The 22,863-nt window shown below is 34.4% G+C and overlaps 1 protein-coding gene across 3 annotated transcripts in view; it reads left to right on the plus strand.

Annotated features, from left to right (window-relative positions):
* LOC135595174 (anaphase-promoting complex subunit 4-like) overlaps positions 1–17,605 on the plus strand; it is an 81,947-nt gene extending 64,342 nt beyond the window's left edge. For 2 of the 3 annotated variants that reach the window (XM_065085742.1, XM_065085743.1), the window contains 5 exons: positions 3,353–3,491; positions 16,271–16,495; positions 16,590–16,742; positions 17,085–17,166; positions 17,331–17,605. In XM_065085742.1, coding sequence (XP_064941814.1) covers positions 3,353–3,491; positions 16,271–16,495; positions 16,590–16,742; positions 17,085–17,166; positions 17,331–17,425 — 694 coding nt within the window. In that variant the 3' untranslated portion in view covers positions 17,426–17,605. Of the gene's footprint in view, positions 1–3,352; positions 3,492–16,270; positions 16,496–16,589; positions 16,757–17,084; positions 17,167–17,330 lie in introns of all 3 variants that reach the window. The other variant, XM_065085741.1, reaches the window with a different exon arrangement.
* Positions 17,606–22,863: the final 5,258 nt, after the last annotated feature.

A 22,863-nucleotide genomic window follows, 5' to 3' on the forward strand; every position in this document is an offset into this window, starting at 1 on the left:
TCTATGTCAAACAGAAAATTCTCGAGTTCCTTCGCATCCCTAGCACCCCCCGTAACAATGTGGCTCAGGTGCCCTCAAGTTCTGCGGTGGAGCAACACAGATGTTGTTCCTTCCCGCATTAACAGCCCTTATGAGCAATGTAACCTTGGACGTGAGTTCCGCTATGACTTCGTGTAGATGTTGCACGGAGTCTTTGGTGTCTTCCATCAATCAATCAATTAGGTCCTTGACCTTATCAATATGAGATTCAGCTTGTTCTTGCGAGTTCTCTACCCTAAGAAGCCTTCATTGGCTCCGGTAGAGTTCCTCCAAACTCGTTTCAAGGACGTCAAGGCAGGTTTATAAGCCTCTCCTTATGGCTCCTTTTTCTCGGTTGGCGCTTCAGGTTGTGCCTCCTTCGCTTGCGGAGAGTAGTCAACTTCTCGCTTGTCTTGTTCGCTATCACGCTCCTCTTGTGTGACTCTAACAGCTTGGGAGCGAGTTTACACTTGTAGCCCACCCGCGGCTGCTTCGGGCAATGGTTCGGCTTGCCCTATCTTGCTTGATTTTCTATGATGCTTCGCTATGGCGAGATTGTGAAACTTTTCGCTGTTTGCTTGAATTGCTTGCCCACTCTGATACCTCAATTGTATGGACTTAGCCGGAATCAAAGTATGCAATATCGTATCATACCGGTGTTTCGAGGTTGGCTCGGTACAGTACGGTACCGATATACCGAGCGGTACACCAGGGCGTACCGAGCGATACACCAGGGTGTACCGAGCACTGTAGCACCACTATAGTATAGTACTGTAGCACTGTAGTGGTACCGGGCGGTCTACGTATCGGTATGCCATCGGACCGGTACGTACCGCCCGTACCGGGCGGTACCATTTGGTACTGCATACTATGGTTGGAATTGCCTAAGTCGTGAGACACCTTTGCGTTATCCGTTCGTAAAGGGTTAGCCTAGTTGTAACTAGTGATTTAAAAAGGCGCCCGGGCGCTCGGGCAAAGCAAGGCGAGGCCCGAGCGCCTAGTTTAATTGTCAAGCAGCGTGCTTCAAAGAGGCACCACCTAGGCACTCGCCTGAGCCCAAGCGCCAGGTGTTTCGGGCAAGCGCCCGGTTTAAACCAGGCGGTCGACCACAGCAACGGCAGCGGAGAGAGGTAGCGAGCGCCCGATTAGTTGGTTCGTTTGAACCAACGCATGCATATCAGCCTCCCCCTCCTCGTAACTTTCCCTAACGGCCTAACCATACGTCCGATTCCACTGCCTCTGTTGCTGCTGTCATTATCCTGCTATCAAACTAGCTAAGATGACACTACTTCCTAGTTATCATGGTACTACTTGTGCATGTTAGATGCCTTTGTTCATAAACTTAATTTTACTCCGAACAGGACTCAAATTGAAAATCTAGATCTGCAAATAAAATCTCGAATCTGCCATCTTTCTCCAATTATTGAGCCTTTTCATGCTCTTTAATTTGCCAACTCTCTCCGAGTTATTCATATAGAGGTTGCATACCAAAGATATAACCAATCAGTTAAGTCTGCATCTAATTTAATCAACAACAATGCTAGTAAAAATTTTGAAGCTACAAGCTCATTTGTTTTTTTTCTATATTATTGGTAATTTTCTCATTTGAGCTTTTTTAAAAAGCATTTATCTTCGGTTGGCTTATCTCTATAAAATTGAATTGACTTAATGACATTGGATTGCCAATTTGGCATTTTTAGTACTACAGTAATTTGGGACACCATGGTATCATGAGTGAAACTTTGTCTTTGGTCCTGTACAGTGCCCATCTGATATTGTACCAAAATACCTGAACTATGCTAACTGAAACTCAGAAGAAAAATGAGAAAGAGATGGATGAAACCACCAAAAAAAAGAATTAATGAAGGGAGGTAACAGAACCTTCTTTTCCTAAAGGTCGATTATTCCTCCTTTTCTTTATCCCTTTTCTCCACAATGCCTCATTAAGCTTGAGGAACGAGAAAAGATTGAAAGAATAGATGTCCATTCATTAGCTTGATGCACATGAAGGTCTAAAGCCCCCTTCCTCATAACAATAATAACCCCCTTCCTTTATTCAGTCTTGAACTGGAAGAATGATTCAGATTCAGAAATGTTAAATGGATTACTAAGTGGTTATTAATGTTAACTACCTTTTTTATTTACAGAAAATTAGTGAAATTAGAAGATACTTTGCAATTTGATGCCATCCTTCTTGTTATAGAGATCCTTAAAGAGTTATGATGTATTGCTTGCAAACTTATTTTGCATTAGATATATTTTAGAATATGAAGATTATATTTTTTTAACTGATAAAAGTAAACTGGTAGATTTAAATAATTAAATAATCATTATTTTGAAGCTGTAAAGCATGTTTTCCTAAATCTCTTGTTTGCGTGAAACAATAAAAGAAACAACTTAACGTGATTCACACCATGATGTGGATGCATCAGATTTCTGGAAATTAATGGAAAACATATATTTTTGTGTAAGAAATAAAAGCAAATAAGATAAATTTTATGTGGCAAAAAGGATTAACAAATGAAGCAGAAGCTAGTCTTTTCAATCATTTATCACATTATCAAAGTCTTATTCTGGAACAAAGTAATGATAATTGTTCATGACATAATGATCAATATTACAAAGTAACTGAGAGTAATAAAACCTGGTCTTGTGGCAGGTTGACTGTTATTACTTTTTGAAAACAAATCTTAATTATGAATATTCTATTTTCCATGTCTTAATCTCATTATTATGTTAGGTCCACACATCCTTTACCAATCACAACTTTTGTGTTATATATTGCATTTATAAAAGGCCATCTCAAGGATCTTAGATATAAATGCTTATTTGTGGAGGGCAATCCAATGCATCTCATGTCAAAAGATTTGTGAGCAAGTTGATGGAATGGGTGCTTATTTGATCCCTGCAGCATTTATGAATTGTTGATGTACAAACTGAAATTGTTGATCTATGAATTGCATCATTTTAGCATTTTTCGTGTGTTAAAATTTATAACAAATTTAGGTACATAACTGGTTAGATGAACAAAATAAAAAATTTCAAACCACTTTGTGAATATGTTGCTTCTTATAGTCCTTTTTGCATATACACAGAACTGTTGGTATCTATGCTTCTGAAAATCTCATTTCAAAATCCACAGGGCCTCCTTTTAACTTACTAATTTGCACTCACTATAGTTGGAACTATGAGTTCTTAGTCTGTTATTATAGAGGTCATAACAGAGCACGAACTAAACTAACAAAAAGTTCTGCTAGTTTCCTGAACTATTATATGGGTTGATGTACCATGTCTTATCATGTATCCTTAAAACAGCTTCCCCATCCTTTTACAGCTTAAAGGAGGCTTTCCTACTTCAGTTCACCACTATCTCGCAGAAGATTCATTGTGAAGATTTGATGCCACTGTATAAGGTTGGATATACACCTGAAGTTTCATCATCCGATGCCCCTACATCAATATTCTACTACAAGGTGCTTATCCAAATTTCACTTTTTTAGGAACACATTAGATTTCATAATAGTTGGTTATTTATTCAATAATTCATATTTGATGGATACATAACCAAATCAACGGTTTAGTTCCAATACCACATTTTTTATTATTATCTTTCTAATTGGCTATTGATGCAGTTGATACAACATATATTTTTGTAAGTTCAGTGGAGATATTTGCTATGGTATCACAATAACTAGGTGGTCAGAAGTGGTAACCCTTTAAAAGGCTTAGGTTCTAGGCACACAAGTGGGCACCTAAAAGAATATCACAAGCAGCAGAGTAATATATGTATAGAAAAGTTGTATATTATATATGGAATTCTAATGATCCATTGTCACATCCTGGATTTTTTTTTTTTTTTGATCACATCTTTTCACACATTCAGAGTCAAATAGATAAACATCACTTTGTTCATCATTTATAAACATTTATTACAATTCATTTATTCGTCAAATCATAAGTAGAAAAGTAAACATAGTGACATAACTCCAAGAATCATCCAAGTGGCTCTACCTAGTGGTAGAGGAAGGTCCGCTCTCCACTAGAATTTGATTTAGTATTAGAGGGAGGTTGCTTTAAAAATCAAAAACAAAAAAAATTCAGCAATATTGAGTAGGAACTTTAAAAGTCAACTCAAAATGAATACATGATCAAAAATCAATCATCCCATTGGCGTATATCAAATATCCGAAGGAGCTCTCCCCCAACTACGGATAAAGAGGCTTTATCCTACGGGATGAGTTTCTATTTTCCCAACAGCGGATGGAGGCAAACTCATATCGTACTCTCAGCAGCAAATAGAGTGGTGTCCCTTATCCACCAAAGTAGGGACACGTTCCTCCAATAGCAGATGGAGAAACCGTCCAACCGTCATGTCTGACGGCCCGCTAATCTCCAAAGGGAATTGTTTTACTTGCCCTCGGCAGGGAAATAACATGATCTCACATTGGTCATGTCTATATCGAGATGAAATAACATATTTAAAATATCTCTTTTAAATATCATCAATATCAAATAATACAAATTAGTCCTCAATTGATTTGAACCCTAGTTTAATCGATCCAATTGAACTCGATTTATTAGAACATAACTGAACCGATCTCTAATCCTTATTTAACCAGTCTGGAACCACCCTAGACTAGTTTAATTTGGACTTGATTAGGTTCAATTTAGGCTAAACTGACTTGAATAAGTCAAACCAATTCGGAATCACCATGAATTGATCTAAGACTAATCAAGTCTTGTTTAGTTCAATTAACGTTTAGGCTAAATTGCAACAATTACATAATATTGGACTAGGCTAGGCCGACTCATATACTAGTCATGTACATTACATATAACTGTGCATGCACCACAGTAGGTTGGGCCGACCTTGGCCTATGGATTGGTCATATGCGTTGCATATGACTGCCCATGTTAGGTTGGGCTGGGTTAGCCTACGGGCTAGGGCCTGACCCGTGGGTTAGGCCTGGCCTATGGGTTGAGCCTAGTTTGCGTGTTGTTCTAACCCTATGCTTATCCAATTTCATCAATATTGAATCATGACAATAATAATATATTAAAACATAACAACAGATTAAAGAATAATATTGAAAGATTAAGGAAATGATATTCTAAATTTAATAAAAATTCTAGATCATATTTTCAAGACATATGACATGAATAATTTAAACATGATCTAATCAAACAATAAAATTTTAAATCTTAACAGGGATAAAAATTTTCAAATAATATATTATAATCTAACAATAAAAATTTTAATAATTAAATAAATAAGAATTTTTTTTTTGAACTACTCATAGTATATTTTAATCCAGATAAGATAAAAAGATAAACTGCAATATGAGTAAATAACATTCCTAATCCAAATATGAAGAATCAAATATCATGTATTCAATAAATAAAACTTGTATAATTTCAGTGTATTTAAATCCAAAGAAACCTTTAAGAGGATGGAAGAATCCCTTAAAAACTTTACAAAACATATCTTAATCCAACAATAAATATTTTGACATTAAAAAAAATGATAAATAATTTAAAACTACAAAAATTTCAACATTTAAGTAATCAAAATAAAAACTTTTCATTTCAAGAAAGGTAGAGAAACTTACTTCTCGTCAACTGTGTATAACACCTCGTTCTTCCCACTGTTGGGCTCGGCTAGGTGAGGAACGAATGAGAGAAATCTCTCCCCTTAAATAGGAGGAGGTGAGCCTCTATTAAAGGAAATTTATTTTAACTTTCATATTTATTTAATGTGAATTATTTTTATTTAATATACTAACAAATATGATATTACCCAATTTGAAATGTTTAATAGCAATTTATTAATTCATAATAGCAAACAAGGAAATAAGATTAATATTTCCTAAAAACATCTAGGATATGACATCTTTTTATGGTATCGGAGCTAGGTTGATAAACCTCACTTTGTTCATCATTTTAAGTATTTATTACAATTCATTTATTCGTTAAATCACAAGTAGAAAAGTAAACATAGTAGTAGAAAAAGGTCCGCTCTCCACTGGAATCTGATTTAATACTAGAGCGAGGTTGCTCTGAAAATCAAAAATAAAGAAAATTCAGCGACGTTGAGTAGGAACCCCAAAAGTCAACTCAAAATGATTATATGATCAAAAATCAATCATCCTGTTGGCGTATATCACATATCCGAAGGAGCACTCTCCCAACAGCGGATGTAGAGGATTTATCCTTCGGGATAAGTTTGTGTTCTCCCAACAGCGGATGAAGTAGTGTCCCTTAACTGCCAAAGTGGGGACATGTTCCTCCCAACAGCGGATGGAGGAACCATCCAGCTGCCATGTTTGACGGCCTATCAATCTCCGAAGGGAATCGCCCTACCTCCCCTCGGTAGGGAAATAACATAATCTCACACTGGTCATGTTTATATCGAGGTGAAATAACACATTTAAAGCATCTCTTGCAAATATCATTAATATCAAATAATACAAATTAGCTCTCAATTGATTTGAACCCTAGTTCAATTGATCCAATTGAACTTGATTTACTAGAACCTAACTGAATTGATTTTTAATCCTCATTTAACTGGTCAAGAACCATCCTAGACTAGTATAATTTGGACAAGATTAGGTTCAATTTCGGTTAAACTGACTTGAATAAGTCAAACCAATATGGAATCACTTTGAATTGATCTAGACTAATCAAGTTTGGTTTAATTCAATCAACGTTTGGGCTCAATTCCAACAATTACATAATATTTGACTAGGTTAGGCCGACTCATATATTGCTCATGGCACCATAGTAGGTTGGGCCAACCATGGCCCATGGACTGGTCATATGCGTCGCATATGATTACTCATGTTGGGCTGGGTTGGGCTGGGTTAACCTGCGGGCTAGGGCCTGACCTGCGGGTTAGGCTTGGCCTATAGGTTGGGCCTAGTAAGCAGACTAGGCCTAGCCAATGGGCTATGGCCTGACCTATGGGTTGGGCCAAGTTTGCGAGTTTTTTTAACCCTATGTTATCCAATTTCATCAATATTGAATTATGACAATAATAATACATTAAAACATGATCTAATCAAATAATAAAATTCTAAATCTTAACAGGGATAAAAATTTTCAAATAATATATTATGGTTTAACAATAAAAATTTTAACAATTAAAGGATCAAGAAATATATTTTTTTTTTTAACTTCTCATAGTATATTTTAATCTAGATAAGATAAAAAGGTAAACTACAATACGAGGAAATAATATTGTCACATCCCAGATTTATAAAAAGAATAATAAATCAATAATTTATTATTCATAATTTACATAATAAACTCCCTTTTTTTTTCATTCGTCTTTGAATTGAAATCCTTGTCTTTACAATAGTAAATATTCTATTAATTAGAAAAAGGATCATATCTTCTTGGTAGGGTCACAAGTCTCTTCCATCCAAGCTTTAGATCTTTTACAAAGTAATAGATTACTCTGAAAATAAATATAATGTAAAAACATATTAGCAACTACACATGCGGGTAGGAACCTCAAAATTATCATTAAAATAATCTTCAATATTCATGAAATAAAAATAAATATCGATAATTCAATAAAAAATGATAATATATCGATTCATCATAAAACTTATGCATAAAAAAAACGATGATAATTTCTTACATAATAAATAAAATTATGCATCAGCCACATGCAACACATACATAATAACAAATACATACATCACCCGATAGTGCACTCTCTCAACAACGGATGGAGAGGCATATTCCACAGGATGGATTCCTTCCAACAACGAATGGAGATAATCCATATCACACTCCTAATAGTGGATGGAGTGGTATTCCTCACCCGCCCAAGTGGGGATACGTTCCTTTAAACAGCGAATGGAGGAACCGTCTAACCATCACGTTTGACGACCCGCTAATCCCTGAAGGGAATTGCCATACTTGCCCTTGATAGGGATACATAAACATCCATGATCATTCATTTACACTTATCCATTCACTTACGCATGCATCAAGAAATTAGTATGATTAAATATTACGAGAGAACATACTTGATGTAAATATGTTAAACTATGTTCGTTGGTGGCTCCGTACTATGATGGGCCTGCAGCTCCTTTCACATGTTACACTTCCAATGTGAACTATTAGCCTAGTCACATCTACTACATGATAATAATCATATCAATATAATAAACTTGAGAAAAGTAGAAAATCAATAATCATTTTTAAATGATATCTCCAGATAAATCCTTTAAATTAATCAAATCATAAAGGCATGAAACATCAATCTCTCAATAGTCCTCAATCAACCAAAACTCTAATCGGAAACAATTGACTTAAACCAAATGCAATTTGATTACGACCTAACGGAACCAACCTCAAAACCTTATAGAATTAATCTGGAATCGTCCTAGATTGGTTTAATTTAGATTTGATTGATCTTGATTAAGTCAAGTAGGTTTGAACTAGTTAAGCTAGTTTGGAATCACCCTAAACCGACTTTAACCGATCAAACCTGTCTGATTTAGTCAATTAACAAGCTCAAACCAATAAAGGGATAAGAAATTAGACTATGTCGTATAGTGTTAGCCCAGACCTAACCAGCCCACCTAAGTCTTGGATGGGTCACATGCGTTGCACATGGCCATTCTAAGTAATAGGTTGAGTTGAGGTGCAACGGGCTAGATAAAGGAGCAACGATGTGTCTAATGCCAATCGCATAGTTGGGCAAGCTTAACTTCATGGACTAGGCTAAGCCTCACTTATAAGTTGGGTTGAGCCTTACCACTAAACTAGGTAATGCTTGGCTCGCGAGTTGGTCATACCTAGACACATGAGTTGGGGTCGTATTTGACAACATGGATTAGGTCGTACCTAGCCGCATGAGCTGGCTTATGCCTGGCCACATGGTTGGGTCGTACCTTGCTATATGGGTTGGGTCATGCCTAGTGACACGCTTAGTGACACGGGCTAGGTTGTACTTGGCCATATGGGCTAGGTCGTACATTACCACATGGGCTGAGTCAATCCGATCTGATAGATCAACCTGACTTAAGTCGGACCCTAATTAGACTCCTCTTATCAAATTAAATTTTAATATTTAAAATTATTAAAGAATAATTTGATATATCTTAAATTTAAATTCATGATCTTAAATTTAAAACTAATTACATTATAGAATTTCAAACATAATTCTTAAAACATAGATATATCTAATTAAATAAATTAGAACTATTATGTTAATTCAAAAATAAATATTTTAATAATTAAATCAATATTAAAATTCACTTAAGCTTAAGAGATCAATATAAATCAAATAATCATTCTAACATCACAAATCAATTATTATTATTTACTAATAATAAAATTTTGAAATTAAAGCATAATTATGCATTATAAAATTATAACAATCTCAACATCAAGATTTCAAAACATAAATCAAAACTAATTAAAAAGAAAGGATCCTACCTTTCCACGGTTATCCTTTACTCAATATTATCTCCTCGGGAAGTCCTCTCCTCAATCCTCCTATTGTTAGGCTCGGTGAGGAATGAGGGAGTAGTCCCTTTTATATAAGAGAATATGAGATCTCCCCAGAATGTAAATAATAATTTAATTCTTATTTTTAATTTATTTTTATTTTCCTTTCACATACAAAGAGAGAAATATAATATTCATTTCTTATAGTTCACACACAAAAATGGAATGTAAATTATTTACTTCCTAAAAATCAAATCACTCATTAGAAAATAAATTAATTAATAATTTAATTGATTAATAGAATTCCTAACTTATCCACATGATTGAGGAAACCAAATTTATTCATTTCCTTAACTATAATACACAAATATAAAAGTTAAAAATAAAGCAATACATCATTTATAGTAATTAATTTATGTTAAAGGAGAAATTATCGGTGATTATAAACATTCCTAATCCAAATATGAAGAATCAAATATCATGTATTCAATACATAAAACATGTATAATTTCAATGTATTTAAATCCAAAGAAACCATTAAGAGGATTGAAGAATCCCTTAAAAAATTCACATAACATATTTTAATCCAATAATATATATTTTTACAATAAAAAGAATGATAAATATTTTTAAATTACAAAAATTTTAATATTTAAGTAATCAAACTAAAAACTTTTAATTTCAAGAAAGATAAAGAAACCTACTTCTCGTCAACAGGGTGTAACTTCTCGTTCCTCTGTTGTTGGGCTTGGGTAGGTGAGGAACGAAGGAGAGAAATCCCTCCCCTTGAAATAGAGGATGTGAGCCACCATTAAAGAAAATTTATTTTAATTTTTGTATTTATTTAATGTGAATTATTTCTATTTAATATACTAATAAATATGTTATCATCCTATTTGGAATGCTTAATAGTAATTTCCTAATTCGTAATAGCAAACAAGGAAATAAGATTAATATTTCCTAAAAAAATCTAGGATGTGACATCTTTTTATGATATCAAAGCCAGATTGATAAACATCACTTTATTAATCATTTATAAACATTTATTATAATTCATTTATTCGTTAAATCACAAGTAACACAAGTAAAAAAGTAAACATAATGATGTTAACTCTAAAAATCATTCAAGTGGCTCTACCTAGCGGTAGAAGAAGGTCCGCTCTCCAATGGAATCCAATTTAGTGCTAGAAGGAGGCTACTCTGAAAATCAAAAACAAAGAAAAATCAGTAACGCTGAGTAGGAACCCAAAAAGTCAACTCGAAATAAATACATGATAAAAAATCAATCATCCAATTGGCGTATATCAAATACCCAAAGGAACACTCACCCAACAACGGATGAAAGGCTTTATCCTACAGGATGAGTTTGTGTTCTCCCAACAATGGATGGAGGCAAACTCATATCGTATTCCCAACAGCGGATGGATTGGTGTCCCTTACTGGCCAAAGTGGAGACACGTTCTTCCCGACAATAGATGGAGGAACCGTCGAGTCGCTACATCTAACGGCCCGCTAATCCCCGAAGGGAATTGCTCTACCTGCTCTCGGCAGGGAAATAACATAATCTTACACTAGTTATGTTTATATCGGGATGAAATAACGCATTTAAAACATCTCTTTCAAATATCATCAATATCAAATTATACAAATTAGCCCACAATTGACTTGAACCCTAGTTCAATCGATCCAATTGAACTCCATTTACTAGAACCTAACTGAACCGATCTCTAATCCTCATTTAACTGGTCTGAAACCACTCTAGACTAGTATAATTTGGACTAGATTAGGTTCAAATTAGGTTAAACTGACTTGAATAAGTCAAACCAATTCAGAATCACCTTGAATTGATCTAGACTAATCAAGTCTGGTTTAGTTCAATCACCGTTTGGGCTTAATTCCAACAATTACATAATATTGGACTAGGCTAGGTCGACTCATATACTGGTCATGTGCACTGCATATAACTGTGCATGCACCACTGTAGGTTGGGCCAACCTTGGCCCGTGGACTAGTCATTTGTGTCGCACATTACTGCCCATGTTAGGTTGGGCTAGGTTAGCCTACTGGCTAGGGCCTGACCCGCAGTATAGGCTTAGCCTATAGGTTGGGCCTAATCAGCAGACTAGGCCTAACTAATGGGCTATGGCTCGAACTATGGGTAGGGCCTAGTTTGCGGGCAGTTATAACCAAGGTTCGCCGTACCGTACCGTACCGGCGTTTCGACCCGCGCTCGGTACGGTACGGTACGGGTGTACCGACCGGTATACCGAGGTGTATCGAGCGGTACACCCGGGTGTGCCGAGCACTGTAGCAGTACCGGAACGGTAAAAGGCGGTCCGCGTACCGAAAGTCTGTCGGACCGGTACGTACCGCCCGTACCGGGCGGTACTGTTCGGTACGGCAAACCATGGTTATAACCCTATGCTTATCTAATTTCATCAATATTGAATTATGACAACAATAATATATTAAAACATAACAACATATTAAAGAATAAAATTGAAAGATAAACATCAATACAAGGAAATGATATTCTAAATTTAATAAGAATTATAATTCATATTTTCAATGCATATGACATGAATAATTTTAACATGATCTAATCAAACAATAAAATTCTAAATCTTAACAGGGATAAAAATTTTTAGATAATATATTATAATCTAACAATAAAAATTTTAACAATTAAAGGATGAGAAAATAAATATTTTTTTGAACTGCTCATAGTATATTAAAATATACTATGAAGAATCAAATATCATGTATTCAATACATAAAACATTTATAATTTCAGTGTATTTAAATCCAAAGAAACCTTTAAGAGGATTAAAGAATCTCTTAAAAACTTAACATAACATATCTTAATCTAACAATAAATATTTTGACATTAAAAAGATTGATAAATATTTTCAAACTACAAAAATTTCAACATTTAAGTAATCAAAATAAAAACTGTTAATTTCAAGAAAGGTAGGGAAACCTACTTTTCGTCAGTAAGGTTTAACTCCTCGTTCCTCTCACTGTTGGGCTCGGCTAGGTAAGGAACGAATGAAAGAAATCCCTCCCCTTAAATAGGAGGAGGTGAGCCACCATTAAAGGAAATTTATTTTAATTTTCGTATTTATTTAATGTGAATTATTTATATTTAATATACTAACAAATATGATATCATCTTATTCGGAATGCTTAATAGTTATTTTCTAATTCGTAATAGCAAATAAGGAAATAAGATTAATATTTCCTGAAAAAATATAGAATTTGACATCTTTTTATGGTATCAGAGCTAGCCAGATTGATAAACATCACTTTATTCATCATTTATAAATATTTATTACAATTCATTGATTCGTTAAATCACAAGTAGCATAAGTAGAAAAGTAAACATAGTGATGTTAACTTAAGAATTATCTAAGTGGCTCTACCTAGCGGTAGAAGAAGGTCCGCTCTCTATTGGAATCCGATTTAGTACTAGAGAGAGGCTACTCTGAAAATAAAAAATAAAGAAAATTCAGCAACATTGAGTAGGAACCCAAAAAGTCAACTCAAAATGAATACATGATAAAAAATCAATCATCTCATTGGCGTATATCAAGTACCCGAAGGAGCACTCCCTCAACAGCGGATGAAGAGGCTTTATCCTACGGGATGAGTTTATGTTCTCCCAACAACGGATGAAGGCAAACTCATATCGTACTCCCAACAATGGATGAAGTGGTGTCCTTTATCCACCAAAGTGGGGACACGTTCATCCCGACAGCAAATGAAGGAACCGTCCAGCCGTTACGTTTGACGACCCACTAATCCCCGAAGGGAATCACCTTACCTGCCCTTGGCAGGAAATAATATAATCTCACACTAGTCATGTCTATATCGGGATGAAATAACATATTTAAAATATTTTTTTTAAATATCATCAATGTCAAATAGTATAAATTAGTCCTCAATTGACTTGAACCTTATTTCAATCGATCTAATTGAACTCGATTTACTAGAACCTAACTGAACTGATCTTTAATCCTAATTTAACTGGTCTGGAACCACCCTAGACTAGTATAATTTGGAATAGATTATGTTCAATTTAGGTTAAACTGACTTGAATAAGTCAAACCAATTCGGAATCACCCTAAATTGATCTAGACTAATCAAGTTTGGTTTAGTTCAATCAACGTTTGAGCTCAATTCCAACAATTACATAACATTGGACTAGGCTAGGTCGACTCATATACTGGTCATGTGCACTGCATGTAACTGTGCATGCACTACTGTAGGTTGGGCCAACCTTGGCCCATGGACTAGTCATATGCGAAGCACATGACTGCCCTATTGGGCTAGGCTGGGTTAGCCTGCGGGCTAGGGCCTAACCCGCAGGATAGGCTCGGCCTATGGGTTGGGCCTAGTCAGTAGACTAAGCCTAGCCAATGAGCTGTGGCTTGACCTATGGGTTGGGCCTATTTTGCGGGCTGTTCTAACCTTATGCCAATCCAATTTCATCAATATTAAATTATGACAATAATAATACATTAAAACATAACAACAGATTAAAGAATAATATTGAAATATAAACTTCAATACAAGGAAATGATATTTTAAATTTAATAAGAATTAAAAATTATATTTTTAATACATATGACATTAATAATTTCAACATGATTTAATTAAACAATAAAATTCTAAATTGTAACAGGGATAAAAATTTTCAGATAATATATTATAATATAACAATAAAAATTTTAACAATTAAAGGATTAAGAAATTTTTTTTTTTTCGCTACTCATTGTATATTTTAATCCAGATAAGATAAAAAGTTAAACTGCAATACGAGGAAATAACATTCCTAATCCAAATATGAAGAATCAAATATCATGTATTCAATACATAAAACATGTATAATTTCAGTGTATTTAAAGAATCCTTTAAAAACTTCACATAACATATCTTAATCCAACAATAAATACTTTGACATTAAAAGGACTGATAGATATTTTCAAACTATAAAAATTTTAACATTTAAGTAATCAAAATAAAAAATTTTAATTTCAAGAAATGTAGGGAAACCTGCTTCTTGTTAGCAGGATGTAACTTTTCATTCCTCCTGCTGCTAGGCTCGGCTAGGTGATGAAGAATGAGAGAAATCTCTCCCCTTAAATAGGAGAAGGTGAGCCTCCATTAAAGAAAAATTATTTTAATTTTCGTATTTATTTGATATGAATTATTTTTATTTAATATACTAACAAATATGATATCACCGTATTTGGAATCTTTAATAGTCATTTCCTAATTCGTAGTAGTAAATAAGGAAATATGATTAATATTTCCTAAATTACATTGTCAAGTAAGGAAATAAAAATTGATTTCTAACTTAACTATTTAATTTGATTACATCCATTGTTCAATAGTCATTCTTTCCCAAAGATCTTAAATTACAGACATCTAACTTGCCACTGTGACAACATTATATAACTAGCAAAACATAACCTTTTTCTAGTTCCTTCTATATCTAGTAATTTTGGTAATTGGAAGTCATTCATTGAGGTGGAAGATATGGGAGGGAACGGAGCTGTTGTAAAGCAGTGGTGGAATACAATTTGTAAGCTCCATTCTAGTAGAAAATCAATCAACGCTTGATGCCTTTTTATTGTCATGATAATGTGAGGTCCCAAAGTCAAAATCTATGCAATATTAAGAATTGCATTCAAGAATTAGAGTACCTTACACCACAGAACCCAATGGACTAGTCATATCTGTAGATACATATAAAAAAGGTGAAACAAAATAAATCTAGGCTTTACTGATGGGTACTTCCCCATCAATTCTGTTTCTCTCATTGAAATATGTGTATACATCTATCCATAGACACCACTCTGTTGCCACTGAAGCAGCTGGAGTAGGAAGATTAAGTGAAGTAACTTTGACATCTGATATCCAAAAATTGTTAGGCTTCTTTGTGTAATAGCAATTGCTTCTGCTAGCCATGCTGCTGTTTCTGGTAATTGGGGTCTAACATCATTTGTCATGGATATTCGTCAAGAGCCCTAACAACAGAGGAATATGACCATGTTACTAGGCTAAAACCTTAAACACACTTGTACATTTTTACTGTTTCACACTCTGCATGGATATGCAAAATAGAAATTCCATTAGGGGTTTGCAATGTGTGGTTTTCTTCAAAGAAACTGAACGTGTATGATCGTGGGACAACTTTTAGCTGCATACCAAACATGAAAACTTTTCGTTTCTGTAAAATTTTAGATAAGATTAAAGCAATTTTCCATTGAGACTGGTGGGCATCTTGGAAGATCAGACAAAATGAATGATCTATTGTTCATTCATTGTTAACACCTTAGTGGTGGTTCCTATTTCCTTCCTTGACAAGGTTAGGCAAGAGCAGGACTCGCCTAAAAGCATAAAAATGACACTTGACAGTGGCTAGAGATTCGTGCAGTGGTGAGAACCAACTAATCAAGTTGATATTTGAGCTAATTTATTGTATAATCACAAAGTTCCAGTTCAGACAATATCAGTTGATTGATATTTAAAAGTTCTAAATGTTAAAAAATTATTTGGCTGTTTGCTTGAACAACATTCAAGCCATCTGACATGTTCATTCAGAGCCATAATCCTATATCTGGTGGTTCGTTTTTATAATTCTGGTGCTGCTGAGGTGCATTAGTTCTTTAGTGCTGAATAGTATAATATTGTTAACGTTTATGATTGTTGATCTTTGCAACAATAACATGCTTCTGTAGTGAATCTAATGTAGTTTTTTATTTTTATATTTGAACTTTAGGGTGACCATGGTGCTACTTCAGAAGTGTGTACAGATGGTGATAGCCGTGTAGACTATATATGCTTTAAAGTACCTGATGAATCACTTGAGTTGACAAACTGTATTGGCATCATAAGGGGTTTTGCAAATGGACTGGATCCTGTTCAGAAGAGAGTAACTTCTCCTGAAGCTATTTTATTATGTATACCAGATGCATTTCAGTGCATTGATCTATCTTTGTATAAGGTTATAAAGCTTTCTTAATGCAACATTCTTTTATTCATCTTCAGTTATCTTGTTTGCTTGACGTTTTGTGTTTTTTTCCCTTTGAATGAAACAGGAAAACCAAATTGTTCTTTTACTTAATGAAGCAACCTCCACATCTGAAAGTACAATGAGATCTTTGGTAATGATGGTACAAATTAGTGACTTTTGCTTTTTGCCTCTTTCAAGACGAACACCAGCCAACCTCTGGACATTGCAAATCTTGAAGGTATGTGTTACGAAGTAAGAATATCTTCCTTGTGTAACCATAAAATCGCATCATATGCTCCTAAGGCTATTTTACCTCATGATCTTTTTTTTTTTCTTAGTATTGCATGATTGCCTGCATGTATGTGTTGGCGAAAGAGCATGTTTCACTAAATGTAACAGTAGAAATTAACACAGATTTGGAATGTCAAATACTAAAATGCAGATTCATATGATTTGCATGGATGTATTATAATGTCTGCAAACATCCTTTTATTTTTTAAGATTGTCAGGCTTTCATTTGGCAATTTTAAAAAAATTTAAAATTTCTAATAACCAATTTTCTTGTTGCCATTCACACCAGGCTTCTGCTGTTGACATGCACCTGGAAATTGGAAAAGTTCGTTATATTTCAGAACCTGTAACTAGCCCGCTGGCTGTCAGTGGTAAGATTATCTTTATATTTGTTATTTGAGATGCTTGACAACTTCCATAATTACCTTGGAAATGTAGGCTGAAATTTATTTTCGAGTTTATTCAGCTCCTTTGTTAGTGAGTTTATTGTAGTTAGTTCCATAGTTAATTCATTTTCTGGTTCAACTTTCTGCAGCTTCCAGGGGACTTGCGTGTGTTTTTACATCAAGAAGGCATGCCATGGTGTATATTCTTGATGAAGATGAGGATGAGACTTCCGACATCGATTGAGTCAACATGGATAGGAAATTGTTTACTAGATTGTCATTAATTTGTCGTCCCAATTGTTTGCTGTTGACTGATCCTTGAAATTTTAACATCAGATGCGGAGAACTGGAGGATTTTGTAAGTTTCTGTTCAATTTTTGCTTAGTCTGATCTTTTAATCAGATTTGCCTGATCTTCATCTCTACCAGATGGGATTAGGTTGTCCCATGCCAATGCCGGGAGAGACAAATGACAATTTCAAACTAACTCTAGCAGTAGATCTACTATCCAGCTGGGAGATGTCAGTTGTAGTTATACAAGTTGGGTTTCCCTAGTCGAAAAAGGGTAGATAAGTGGTAGAGCAGGCAGATGAGTAGATGAGGAAGAGATGGAGGAAAAGGAGAAGAGAAGGGGAGAAAGGGAGGAGGGGCACCGGAGGTGGAGGATGACCCCTGTGAGGGAGGAACAATGGTGACAAATTTTGGATAAAGGCAACGTGGGTGCGAGAGAATGAGCAGTGTGAGGAAATTAAAAAAGATAACTTATCTAAAAAAAATTTCTATTAGTTTTTTACTAGATAACATCCCTCAATCATTTTATACTTGGGGATATTTTTGTTTTTCCAATTGGATGAAACTGTTCCGTTTTTATCTTAAAATATCCTCATAATTGATTTGGTTTCCATAGAAATTTCTAAATTTCTAACCTAGCTTTCCTCCTCCCTCATAAATTTATTTTAACTTGGTTTTGCCACCTTTTCCTTTCCTGTTAATTATTATCAAAATTTTAAAAAAAGTAGAAAAGAAAGAGGTTGAATAAGTTTGAGTTGGTTTAGTGAAGTTTATTTATACTCAAAAACAAATTAAAATAAACTATAGAATTTATCATAAAATTTTTAAAATTTTATAATTAGTTATTCTAAAATCATCTAAAAATTAAAAAAAAAAATAGTACTAATGATGCTAGAAATATGTCATAGTGGATTTGAAGAAGCATGTATTGGTTTCGTGAAAGTTGATCTAGCTATACTGAATAAATTAAAATATCCTTATTTATAAAACATATCAAAAAATTTGGTAAATCTGACAATTAGATATCCTAAAACTACCAAAAAAAAAATGAAATGATACCAAAAGAGACACATGACATAACATTTATATATGATACAAACATGTATCAAACATTACTTTCACAACAAAGACATCTAACAACTTTTATAACAATGATATAACATTTCTTTATGATATGTCAAACATCATTTTAACATATACATAACTTTTAAGATTTAGAAATAGAGTAGACACTAAAGACATCAAACAACTTTCACAACGACATATTATGTAGATACAATACAAACATGAATACACATCACTTTCACATCTACATAATTGTGGAGCCGAAAATAATATTTATACACCATAAACATATCAAGCAATATTCACAACAATGATATAGTATATATATATATATATGATACAAACATGCATACATATCACTTTCACATCTACATAATTGTCAAAAGTAGAAAATAGTATCGATGCACCATAAATATATCAAACAATTTTCACAACAACGATGTAACATTTATACACATCACAGTAAGCAAAGAGACACCAAAGACAAAACAAAAAACTTTCACCACTGTAATTTATTACAAGTTAACACATTCAACATCCCACGCGTAAAACTGTAATATGAACACAAGTTTGACATAGAATCAGTTGATTGACCTGAACCAATTCAAATAATTATAAGGGAAATTTTGATATTTACGAAAAATGGGATGACTTAGATGTGCATAGCTCGACTAACTTCTCAGAGGCAGCAGAGGAAGCCGGTGCCTGACTTATACCTCCCCGAAAACAAGGTTCCTCATTTTTCTCGAATGAAACTTTGCTAGATGAGATTCAATGAGACAAAAAAAAAAACTGATTCAGAGATTCCAGCAAGGGCTTATTGCTAGATTGTGACAGACTAACCATCGAGACTCCAGTAAACTAGTTATTCTGATCTAGTTAATTTTGTGCACAGTAAAATAAACACTAAAGGACATAGTAATTCAACTAGGACCAGATCGGCCGATCAGACTGAATAACCAGAAACCAAACCCTTGGCTTGTCCAGATTGTTAGTTGCATCATTTTTATAATCCCCTTAAATATATGGTACTAGTACTAATATATGGTACGATCCTTGGATAAATGGGAAGAGTATATTTCAATTATATGGTGACAGAATACGAAAAGACCTTGGGGCTCCCAAAAATTGGAAGGTTTCCGAGTTTATTGCTAAAGGTACCTGGTGTCTTCCTAATCCTATTTCTCCTGAAATGATATCACTTTGGCCGACTATCAAAGCTATTCCAATCAGGAACAACTCTTCAGATACACTTATTTGACCTCATGACAATGGTAAATTTAGTGCCACATCCGTTTGGAATCAAATCAGGCAAAAAAATAACAAGTGGATCCTAAGTAGCTAGACATGGGATAAACCGGGATCACAGAGACATTCCCTATGTACATGGCAGGCCCTTCTTAATAAACTACCTACAATAGATAATATTAAGAGAAGAGGTATCTGTCATGTTAACCGATGCTCCCTTTGTTTGCAACAAGAAGAAACTATTGACCACCTCTATTTTGCTTGTGAATATACTAAATAGATATGGAAGGAGATTCTCCAGCGATTTGAACTCAATAGGCTGCCGCAACCAAACTTGCATCAAGAATTAGGCGACCTCATACAAAGTTTCTAAAAAAAGGGACCTCTTACACAATTGGCAAAGGTTACTTTCAGATGTGCTATTTGGTGGATATGGAAGGAGAGATGTAGCAAAATCTTTGAGTGTCAACACACAAACAATGCTCAGCTCTTGACAGAGATTATTAGAGACTTAAGATTGGAGCACAATCTCAAAATGGAGCACTTTACACGAAGAGAAAGAGATATTTTTGTTAAATTCAATTTTACTATTAGCTAAAGATCTTGGCAATGACGTTAAATGCTGTAACCACTGGTAGTCTTGGCACATCTTAACATGTTCGCTACAGTTAGGAGTTAAAGTCTACAGCATGTGTAGTCATAACTACCACATGTGTACTCAACGAGTTACCTGACTTTGTCTATGACTTGTATAGACAAAGCTATTTGTAGAAACTTTACACATAATCAATTTATTTTTACTTACCAAAAAAAATATAATCCTCTTAAATATATTCTTCTATTTACCTTTGAGGGTAGTTTAGTCTTTCTAGGAAGAAAAAAATTGGATGCCTTCTCTAAATGTGCATTACCTGACCTTTCTGTAACTGCCCCTTCTATCAAACTCTCTCTCCGTCCTTTCATATAATCATCCTCTCAGTGTTGTCCTTTTTCACTCTTTTATTTGCCTCTCTTATCACCACTCTACCTTTCTCTTTTGTTCATGTTTCTCTCTCTTATCATCTCATGTAGTAAGCTATAAGCTAACTATCAATTTTTGTCATACAACTTATTTGAGTTTGGATTTTTATTTTTTCGTAATCATATTTGTTGAATTAAACCAACAATGATTATGTTATACTTTTAATATATTTTATTAAAAAAATAAATCTAAAATTTTTTATATACAAATTATAAGTATAATTTATTTTTTAATTTTTTTATATAGAATCTATGGTTCCAACTGCTTGAGCCACTGGTTCAACCAGTGAATTTGTGATCCAAGGCTTGTTTGGGTCAATGTTCGGCCCAGATTTGATAACTATGTTGAGGGATGTCAAATCTATGAGACTCTGAAGCGGCCACCGTTTGCTAATCTCAATTTGCTCAAGATAAAAGAACAAGATATTTCGTCATTTTCATAAAAGAACATGATATTTAGTCATATTTTCATATAATTTGCTCAAGATAATTGCCATGCACAGGTAAAATACATGTTATGCATGGATGGAGATGAAGGCAGCGCATGATTCTTGTATGCAGAGTCAAAATAAAATGAAGAAATAGTTGTGACTGAGGTAACCCTCAAAATAATTAACTACTAAAAAGCTTCATCTCATGAGAAAATGAAATAGTGAACAAAAAGAAACGCACTAGAAGGCGGTTGAAAGCACAAGTTATTTTGAGGAAAAAAAAGGGATTTCCAAATATGTTTGACTAGATAGTTATTATAACAAAAAATAAGGTGGGCTATCAAGATTTTCCTAGTCTTACACATTACAAAAACACTTACTTCCAAAGAAGTCACTCAAAATGCTATTATGTAAAGTCCTTCATACGAGTATCAATAAAAGCTAATAACTATGGGAACAACTAAAAAGAAATAACTAAAAATCATTAGATTAGGGTGGCATTGTTTATGCTTTTTGTACACAAAATATTTATCCCTTTTTCCATGTGCACATTAAAAATGTTCAAACGGTAACCATCACATAATAGTTACTTTCTGATGGTGGGGTTGCAATCTCTCCATTTGGCCATAGTTTCTCTTAAAATCATGTTTTACGTTCATTAAGAATACTGGATGGCATAGAATACAACCTGTTCATCAAAATTTCAGAGGTAGAAAAGTTATTTTACCAGTGAAATTCTAGATTTTTGTAAATACTTCAAAAGAGCAAATATAAATAAGTTAAAAAAAAGGCTGTTTCAAACAGTTGTAAACAGAACAGTCACAATGAATATAGCTTGCCAAAGATAGCCCAATATTTCGGTCAAAAGGTATGTATATCCTTCTAATATTTATTTGCTTGCATTTTATAAGGATGTACCACTCAGACATCAAAGGTCTCTTTCCTTGATTTTACATTAAATTTACTGTCAAGAACTCATCATCTCAATGTTGGTGCTATATGCATGCAAGTACCCCTTGCCGTAGTTTTACTCAGGTGTCTATCTTGTCACCCCCATAAGGTTAGGATATTGAAACCATTGCGTAATCTCAAACATTCAAAACTTTTCGTAATATAGGTTTTCGTGTTAGGATGCAATTATAAACCACAAACTAGCAACACAATGAACAAGACACGAAAAAGAACGAAAACCCACGGCAAACTTTAGCATATTGCAACAGCAACCACCAGTGAGATGGAAAAAAAATAAAAGACCGCAGATCAAAACTAGCTAAAGCAAGAAAACGAAAAGGCCGAGACCTCACAGCAACATTTAGCAGATTCTGATCGTAACCCATCAACGAAGAAGATGCAACGCAGAACAATAGGATTCACATGGGGAGATCATCCAAAGCCTCAGCCAGTTGAAACGATGCAATACGACCTTGGAGTCCTCGGTGACCATGGCAAGCAGATCTTTCTCCGGGTTCCACGCCGCGAAATTGATCTGTGCCATCATAGCAGCAGTAGATCTGCGCCATCAGAGCAGCAATCGGGGGTGAGCCAGGAAGAGGTAAGAGCACTAGGGTTTCAATTGATCAGTCGACCTAGAAGGGGATAGACTTGTCTAGTTGAAGCTGGAAGGGGAT

The sequence above is a fragment of the Musa acuminata genome, chromosome BXJ1-10 (genome assembly GCF_036884655.1).
Source record: "Musa acuminata AAA Group cultivar baxijiao chromosome BXJ1-10, Cavendish_Baxijiao_AAA, whole genome shotgun sequence".
Classification (NCBI taxonomy): domain Eukaryota; kingdom Viridiplantae; phylum Streptophyta; class Magnoliopsida; order Zingiberales; family Musaceae; genus Musa; species Musa acuminata.